We start from the raw sequence: 9,444 nt of genomic DNA on the forward strand, positions 1-9,444 counted from the left end.
GCTCTCCCCCTCCCCCCCGCGGGTGCCGGTGCCGGTCTCCCCGGCGCTATGGGTGTCTCGGGGCTCGCAGGTGTCGTTCGAGGGCGAGGCAGGAGTGGACGAAGGCGGGCTGTCCCCGGAACTCTTCAGCGTCGCCGCCAGGACCCTCTGCCAGCCGAGCGCCGGGGCCTTCCGCCGCGTCGCCTCCGGCCTCCTGTGGTTCCCCAGCCAGGTAAGGGGCCGGCCCGCCGCGGCAGCCCCGCGGCCCGGGGAGGCGGGAAGCCTGCTCCCGGGAAAAGGCAGTCACGGCTTTTTTTATGTGCTTGTTTTCAACCAGGCCTCGCGCTGCAAGAAGATCTTCTTCCAGATCGGGACGCTGTACGGAATGGCCCTGTATAACGGGTGCATGGCGCCCTTCCCCTTCCCCAGGGCTCTCTACAAAAAGCTGCTGGGCCTGGCGCCCACCCTGGAGGACCTCGAGGAGCTGCTGCCAGCCGCAGGCCGGTACGAGCCAGGCACGGCCCGAGCTTTTGCTGGGAAGCTACGGCCGAGGCGGGTCTCCTAGCTTGACAGTGCGCACAGAGATCTCCCAGGCCGTATTCAGGGTACCCGTGGCAGCTATGTTTGCCGTTGTGGAGCTGCTAAAAGCACAGATTTCCAAGGTGGTCCTTGTCCAGGGCATGGATGTTGCTCTCGAACTGAGGTTCAGACTTCGAAGAACTAAGCACCCAATTACTAATGGTTTTTTTTCTGATTTACTAATTAGCAGTTTCCACGATGTTGTTATGCACAAGCAGAGTATTACCATATGCTGCAGTTCTGCCAAATCTGAGAACCCGCGTGCGGGGTTTCCATGCGCTGGGAAAGGAGATTTCAGGCAGATATAGCAGGGAGGGGTGCTGCTGCCACCAACATAAAGCTTCTAGTCCCCTGAAGCCCAGCTTCCCATGCAAGTCCTATAAACAGCCGAGAAGATGAGAACCCCTTCCCACGAGCCTCAGTGGGACAGTGGGACTCACAACACAGTGACTGTGTTGAGGTGCAAAAGAGTCCTCAGTGGACTGAAACGTCAGGTTGCCTGCAATACTTGGAGAGGTGCTGCACCCCAAAGCAGTTCTCCCAGATCATCCCACTGGTCCACGCTTAATTCCTCACTAGGTGATATCTGGAAGAACAAGGCAGTGGTCCAAGCCCACTTGCCACTGAACTTTGTGTGAAGTTATCCTCACAGGGTGTGGGGATGGACTTGCCTGGAATCCTTCGCGGTGAAGGCATTTGCCCTCAGCTCATGGCAGCAGCAGGACATAAGTGGATAGATCAGTTTAGGGCCATATACGAAGGTTCTGTGTGAGTATAGGTGTCCTGTATGTATGTGCATTTAAATACTGCGTGTCAAAGGATGGTTTTTAGCGGAATTTGAAAGTGCATTGAATGGTCATGTTTCTTCTCTCTTTTTTTGCCCTTTGTTTTTCGAAAGGAGTCTTCAGAGAATTTTGGATGAAGAATGTGATGATGTCCTTGAGAGCCAGGACATGGACTTCACGGTAAGACATTATTGTGTCATTCAGACGTGCCACGCATGTACTCAGGCAAGACGATGTCCCACTGCAAACAACACAACTTGTCTGTAAACGCAAACTAGCAAGAGTGTTATGTCAGGCCCTGCAGAAAGAATGAATGATAGATGTAGCACATATATATCTGTCATATATAGATATAGCATCCAACGTTTTCATTTATTTGTGTAGATAATGGAAGAAGGAGGTTCCATGGTTCCTGTTGAACTTAAAAAAAATGGTGCTAACATTCCTGTCACTAAGGATAACAGGTCAGTTTTATTTTTGTTTTTCTTATCCTCTTGTCTTGTTATGAGTGTATGAAATACCCTGTCTATACCCATCTCCATATACTCTTAGAAAATATTGAACATCAGCATTGTGCTGTTGGTCTTGGTCCAATAGGTTGTATGCTTTCGGTTCTTGCTGTACGTGCTGCATATGTGCCAGACATTGGCAGTTTGTGCAAGCAGTGGATAAGAAGGGGATCTTTGGGCGTCCTGGCATCTGCATATACAGAGTTGCCTGGCCTTATCAGGGAAATTCCTTACAAATATACAAAATACCCCTGAACAATATTTTCAGGGAAATACAGACAACGTCTCTGGGAAATCCAGCTATAGGTACACCTCTGTAAGGTTTTTTTTACGAGCGAAATGTTTCCTGCTTAGTTACGTATATGGAATGTATCTTGTATATAACAGAGAAGCAGCAATCTATCAATAAGGTATTGTGTCAATATTAACCTCAGCACAGGGGACAGAGAAATTCTGTGGCCTGAGTTATGCGGGTGATCTGAGGACCCATAAGGATGCATGAAAGGGCTGTTTAGGAAGCTTGAAGTATAGCGTTTACATTGAGTTGATTGTACAAGTACAGAGTCACTAAACAAATCCCCATCACAGAGAGAAGAGTGAAACTGTACTGACTAGCAGCTGTGCAAATATTTATTTTGATTTCATGGTAATTCTTGGGCATTCAGTGGGAGTTTTGCTGAATTTACACCATTTAGGTCTGCTAGGTTCCATCTTAATAGTGAAGTGTCTGATAGGATTTCATTGGAGTGTTCTCATGAAGTACAAGGAGTATTATCAAAATGAATCCACGGTGGCCAGCATTCTCTTTTATTTGTGATGATCCTCCCAGCTTATTCAGTGAATAAATAATTTGCAGTGACGACTGCTCTCGGTGAAGACTGAGTCTTGACAGTAGAGCAGGTCATACAGAATAAAGGAATAAGAAATAAAATTCTCTATAATTCTCCTTTTAAAAAAGCAGCTATTGCATTGCTTGTTTGATTCAAAATATATTTGCAGGAAAGAATTTGTTGACTTGTATGTGAATTACGTGTTCAATGAATCGATACGGAAGCCGTTTGAGGGCTTTATGCGAGGGTTTTTAAGAGGCTGCCCAGCTAGAAAGTGGAAGATGTTTCTCCCTGTGGAGCTCCAGACTGTTCTCGAGGGACACACAAAATTTGACTGGCGTCTGCTGGAAAAGGTATTGGATGCAAGCACAGTGTACTTCTGCTGTATCTGCTGAGCATAAACTCCTTCTGACCTGTTCTTTCGTTGAGTGCATAGGTCATGAACAGAAAAACAGAAGCTCAAGGGACTTTCTCTTTTTTTGACTTGTGTCGTTGTTTTGAGTCTGTTTCTAATCTACATCAGGTACAAGAATACAGGGGACTAAAAATCAAGTTGTAGCTCAAGGATTGTCATATGAATCTTTGAAAAACAAATGAACAAGCAGATTCCAAAGGTTAAGGGGGTTTGAATAGCTATGAACAGGATTATAAAATTTATTGGATAAACTGTTTTTGCTTTAAATAAAAATGGAAATAGTGAGGATTAACTGGCCTGTTTTATTTTTATCTCTTCAACAGAACGTGACGTACATACAGTATGGAATGTTAGATCGAACCATCAGGAATTTTTGGACTGTGTTTCACAAACTCCCAGAAGAAAAAAAGAAAATGTTTCTTGGTACTATATCAGGCATTCTGAACTTTTCATAGCCTTTTCCTCTCCCCCACAACACACATTTTAGATGCTTGCACATGAAAAACACCATAGTTTCAAACGGCTTTTTGACATTTCCCCCCCGCCACATTTTCTAGTGAAAGCCACAAAGAAGTGACAGAAAGAATTGCACAGACACAGCTCTGACCCTCCTCACATCCCTTGAGGCTTGCCTGAGTGCATCTGACCACCTTGAACCTTGCGATTACTTTATCCCTTACTTTTGTGGTTATCAGTTGTTGGTCAGAGGCCTCAACTTGCGTGAGCAGACTATGTTGGCGTAAGCAGTTTAGCTTTCTCAAAGGATTGCAGAAGCTAGCTCATCCTTTTTAAATGTAGACGGTCAAACCTAGCCTGGCCTTTCTCATCCACAAAGCCTATATAAGTAAAAGTAAAAGAGGGTTTATAATTATTATGAATCAGCAAGAGGCTTTATTATATTCAGGTACAAATTCAACAAAGCAAAATAATTAGCTTATGGAAATAGCCATATTTTTACACCAATTTTCCCTCATGATTTTCATCCTCTGATAACATTATCTTGTTTTTATTTAATTTGCTAACTTGTTTTTGTTTTTCTTTTTCCCCTTCCTTCAGCTTTTTTGTCAGGATCTGATCGAATCCCTGGCTATGGACTGGAACGCTTTACATTTTCTATTGTAGATCCTCAAGTAGAAAATCCAGATGAACTCTATCCTTTTGCCAATACCTGCAGCCGCATTTTATTCCTCCCCAGATACAGCAGTAAAAGAATACTCAAGAAAAAGTTGCTTTATGCCACAGAGCATAATGAAAATTTTGGCTTGCGCTAACTCTTAGTCAGGAGCACTTTAAAGCAAAAATAAGAAAACAAGTCTTTGTTTCATTTGTCGTGTTTTTCTCTTAATAACTCCAATTTACAGGTTTCTACCCTGCCTTATTTTTACTGCACTTTATAAACACTTAAGTGTGTGTATTCATCGAGATTTTATATTGATTATAAAAATGAGCTTAGACCAGATACCCGATTGTTAGATTATAAAGTTAGGAAAGAAGAATCCTATTTAACACGCTTCCAAGAAGCATGCTGATAACCAAGTATATTTACATATATGTGCATCCTGTCTGCACTGTGCTGGTCTTGTTTAGTTGGTGAGATTTCAGCAGCAGGGATTCTGTGATTTGTACATTACCAAACATACAGCCAGTATATGCTAAGCAGTCATCGTTGCAAGAGGAAGCTAGGGCAAAGTTGTCCTCTGTATTAGTTAAGGATTCTCTTGGGGAGCAACTAACGCTAAGGAGACATGTTCCTGCAAACTGTGAATTGGAGGAGCAGTCCGTGCTCACCCGGATATGGCCTTTGACTTACCCGAGAGAAGTTCTTAGGATGAGGATTTGATCATTCCTAGACTTTGTCAAAAGCTGTATTTGTAAAGCATTAATGGACTTTTTATTATTTAGTGTGATAACACTGCGATATTTGTCATGTTTCTTTGTATCTTCTAAGGAGATGTTTGGCAATTAAACAAAGTTTTAGGCTTGCAGAATAGCTCTGTCCTCAGAACCCTGTGGACATGAGGCTTGCAGGGCTGCTGGAAGCTCATTGTCAAAACAGTGCATAGCACTGGCAGGATATTGACAATGTCGGGCAGGATGTAAAGGCAGGATGTGTATTTTTCTGTATATTTTGCTTTAAGAGAGAGAGACAACAATCATGATTTTTCAACAGTCTTCTCTCTGGTGTGTTAAATGTGTCAGTGAACATACATATGTAAAGAAGACTTTTACTGTGTAGAATTAAATGATGATTGATTAAATTTCCACACCTGTAGTTGTGTTCTTCATTATGCAGCTGCCTACGAGTGACAGCGTATCTGTGTTTTCTGTCCTCGTTGATACGGGGAAGCCATTCACAAGAGGAGTCAAAGGCTGATGTAAGTGTATTTCAGATAGATGCATTGCATAGGCTGAACAAGTCAAGGTCTTTCACGTTTGGTGCAGAACGTGCTTTAGGTGAATGTAAAAATTGAAAGCGAGAAGATGACAGCAATTTTTACTTCCTGTTCTGTCTTGACTTTGTGTTGGGTATCTCTTGCACACCCCCTTGGACCAGGGAGGCTGCCTCTTTGCAATACCAGTAAATTATATAAACCCTTTTTGGAAGTGACTGTTAGGCTAGTGCTTTTTTTTTCTTTAGGGAAGTAAGTGTTTCCTAGGAAAGACATAGGCATTATTTATGAATTTCCAGCTCAATAAAAAGGACATTGTTACATATTAAGAAAAAGAAAGCTCCCTTTTAAGTTACAGTATAGTAATTAGTAAAGAAAAACTTCAAGCACTCACCTCAAGTGCCAGGGCAGTACAGGAAAGCTGGTGGCACGGCAGTGGTGATGGGAAGAGGGGAACTAGCGCCTCGGAGGATGCCAGCTGCCAGCCAAGGGGAGCGAGGGGACACGGCCCGTGCAGAGCTAACCCCTGTCCCCCTCGCCCGCCTGGGGCAGACAGGACACCACAGGGATGCTTGCATCCTCTGGGAAAGGCACCACCCTGCTTCAGGTGTATTTTTGTGGAAAGAGGGAACTGGCAGAAGCCCAAGCTGTTGTCCCCATTGAGCTGGAGGGTCCCCATCCCACGCCTGGCTGATGCTGCCACACCATCACAGCTTTCTGTCGTGACAGCTTAGCCTGCTGCTCTTCACCAGCCTGCTCCTGGCTGCTTGTTTCCTTTTTTATGTTTTTCTAAGCCTCTATTAGGGCTTGGGAATCCAGAGTGATCTTCTGTGCTGTGCAAGTGTACAAAAGATGTATTCTGTTTGGATTTCAGAATAACCCATTAGAAATTAAATGATACTAGGTTTATTTAGAGCCTGGAGGAATTTCCTTCCCATCACATATGATGCAACGTCACATGGGAGATTAAAGCTCAGACTAACTTTCAAGGCTATTTTTAATTTGTCCTCAAATAAGCCCTGCTTTTGTAAAAAAAAAACGACCTTCAGAGGGAGCAGAGTAGAGCGCTCCTCTATCATTTTCTGAAGTGAATTTGAGCACCAAGCTGTGTCCACGTTTTCTCAAGCAGTGTTCATTATAAAGTATGCAGGGGAATACAACGTGAGTGAGCCTCGCACTCAGCTATGACTTTAAAAGGCTTTATACAGGCAGCAAGAGTGTATTGAACCTGCAGCAGGAATTTTTTTTAGACCACTCGTCTGATCTGATTGTCACCTGTAGAGAAGCGCAAGAGCCTGGCAGAGCAGCTGATGTAACCAGGGTGGATCTGAGGCAATCAGGACACCCCGTCAGCTTGTAAGCCATGAGAAATGAAGGAGGTAGCCTGGTGAAGTGTGTTGGGGTGAGCTTCGTGCTGGTTTTGCTGCAGAGGACACCACGCAAGAATACCACTTCCATGGGAGGTAGCGGGACCTCGCCTTGGCTGGCTAATCCCCAGATGAGCCCCTCTGAAAAGCTCTTCCCTAACATGGAAACGGCCAAAAAAGAAAAAATACAGAAGAGTTCATTGCTTCCAGAGCAACACAGAGACATCAATGGCCACACAGAAGGATTTTTCCTACCCATAACAGCTTTCTGGCCCAGATGCCTGGGGCATAGACTTGTGGCCCACGCGGGCACTTTCCCTGCGGTGGCATGCTCTGCGGCTAGCTTTCCTCCCCTCCTCAGGCTGCCGTATCGGTGAACAGCTCTGACAACAGGCAGGACTGAGCAGGCATAAAGCATCACCACCTCCGCACAGCCCTGTTAAAAGGTCCGTGCCATCGCCCATTGGAGCAGAAGGCTAACAGCACCTAGTGAAGGACTCTGGGGGAATATACCTACTGGAAGAGGGTTCACAGGGCAGGTGAAAGCTGCCAGCCACCTTGTCTTCCTTTGTGGAGATAACTCTGATGAATAATAACTTGTATTGCCACAACATTCAGGAGAGCTCACCACATGCTTGCCCATGTGGTTCTTGACACTGGATTGCTGTTCAGCTGCTTGGGGGAGAAGAGAGGTGCTTTGGAAATCAGGATGAGCTGCAGATTTTGGCATCTCTGGATATCTTCAGACCTGATCTCTGGATGACCTAACCCATCAAGGAAATGGTGAGCTGCATGTTCTCTTCTGGAGAAGGTCCAACCTCGCCATGGGCCTGCCTAGGGCAGCCCTTAGCCAGCAGGGAGATGTGGACTCCAGCCTGACCCAGCCTGACCACCCCCAGGTCAGGAGGACCCATGGTGCGATGAAACCTGGGCTCTTATGAAGAAATCAGCAGAAGTAGCAGCCTCCAGAGGGAGCTGTGCACAGTGGAGTGTGGGGACACAAACAGAATAGGTTTATTTTGGTGTCTTTATTTGATTTTACCCATTTATGAAGGACCAGCCTTGAAAGTTCTCCACGAACCTGAAACGTAGCAGTTAGAAATTGGTTTAAGCAAGAGATTCCTGGCTCCCTCAGACAAATTCCGGGCTTTGCTCCCTCATCTACTTCTTTTTTCACTTTTTTGTGTGTATCTTCCCCTCCTTGACTACTCAATCAGAAACAGAGGAAACCGAGTGTAAAGGGAAACGCTGACTATTTTGCAAAGGTCTCCAGGTGATGAAATAAATAAAACAAAAACAAACAAAGGAAATATTTTTTTTCTCTATGCTTTCAGTTATTCCAGAAGCTGTTTGTAACACTGGTTAAGTAAAAGCTATTACGTCACAGGTGTAATTTTACACTAGAGAGTAGCTCTTTTTATGCTAAACATGCATGATGCATGCAAATACAGGTGAATTTTTATCTGATACATGACACATTGCATGCTAAGTATGCAAACACTGCAAACTGTCAGAGATGTAGCGTAAGGGAGATGAATACTGTGGGCACTCGACTTACTTTAGGGACCTCTTCCCCCCACCCTGAGCCCTTGCAAACATCTCTGTGTGGTTTGCTCAAATACTGACTGTCATTTTGACAGTCTGAGTGGGATCCAGCTTGTGCATTGCTCTTGTGGCATGCAGAGTCTTTTTCTAGTGGATGGCATTAAAATCAGAAAATGAGTACTCGGGAGTTATGTAATTGCTTGCTCATTGGCCTCTTTTTTCCCCCCTCTTTCTCCCAACAGAGATTTATACTTTGACCACAAATGTTTTCCTAAGGTTGAAACTCTGTATGAGTTCCTAAACAAACAAGCCTGCCAGGTGCCTAGAGGCCACGTAAAATGCAAGATGAAAAAAAGGGGAGGGGAAAGGAACTCACTATTGTTATTAATAAGTGATATTTCGTGCTTAACAAAACCGAGAGTAATTTTAAACAGTGGAAAGCTGGCTTTCCCTCGAGACCTTCGTTTAGAATAGCTTAAATTCTAGAATATTTGCGTACGCTTAACTTTGCCCATTGATTTCTATTGTCTTTAGTGCAGCTACTGATCTGCTTAGCCTGTAAGACTTGCTAAATCCCTGCAGTCACAACCCTCGGCCGCGGTTTGCGGCGTGAGCTGGATATCCACAGCGCTCAGCCTTTGGCAGCAGCCTCAGCTTCCCTGGCATTTCCCCACCAGCGGGAACGTGGGAATGCCGGTTGACCGCAAGGAGCTCTGACCCCAAGCAGTGCCCTGGCTTCGGGGAAAGGAGATTCCCTGAACAGACCTTCCTGGGGGACGAGGCAGAAATGGCAACACAACGTCCCCGAGGAGGTGTCGTCCCCCCTGCCCCAAGAAGCAGGCTACAGGCACTGCCAGACGCCAGCAGGCCGGGGAACGCCGGAGGGCCGGCTGGCTCCCTCCTCACCGCTGCTTCCACCAGGCTGGCCAGCCAACCCCTCAGCACCGGGAGCCGGGCGTGGCCCGGCCTGAGCGAGGCACGGCAGACGCCCGGCCAGGCGACGCCAGCCTGAAACAGCCCGTCACGCTGCCTCGGGCCCGGCCCG

At 45.7% G+C, this 9,444-nt stretch overlaps 1 protein-coding gene across 1 annotated transcript in view; it reads left to right on the plus strand.

The window, feature by feature from the left end:
• The window catches only part of LOC103894264 (E3 ISG15--protein ligase HERC5), a 21,128-nt gene extending 15,769 nt beyond the window's left edge, over window positions 1-5,359 (plus strand). The window contains exons 17-23 of the mRNA XM_019470550.1: window positions 71-211; window positions 317-483; window positions 1,457-1,523; window positions 1,728-1,807; window positions 2,852-3,035; window positions 3,421-3,520; window positions 4,154-5,359. Of these exons, the coding sequence (XP_019326095.1) occupies window positions 71-211; window positions 317-483; window positions 1,457-1,523; window positions 1,728-1,807; window positions 2,852-3,035; window positions 3,421-3,520; window positions 4,154-4,368 (954 nt within the window). The 3' untranslated portion in view covers window positions 4,369-5,359. The remainder of the gene's footprint in view (window positions 1-70; window positions 212-316; window positions 484-1,456; window positions 1,524-1,727; window positions 1,808-2,851; window positions 3,036-3,420; window positions 3,521-4,153) is intronic.
• The last annotated feature ends 4,085 nt before the right edge of the window (window positions 5,360-9,444 follow it).

The sequence above is a fragment of the Aptenodytes forsteri genome, unplaced genomic scaffold, assembly GCF_000699145.1.
Source record: "Aptenodytes forsteri isolate BGI_AS27 unplaced genomic scaffold, ASM69914v1 Scaffold93, whole genome shotgun sequence".
Classification (NCBI taxonomy): domain Eukaryota; kingdom Metazoa; phylum Chordata; class Aves; order Sphenisciformes; family Spheniscidae; genus Aptenodytes; species Aptenodytes forsteri.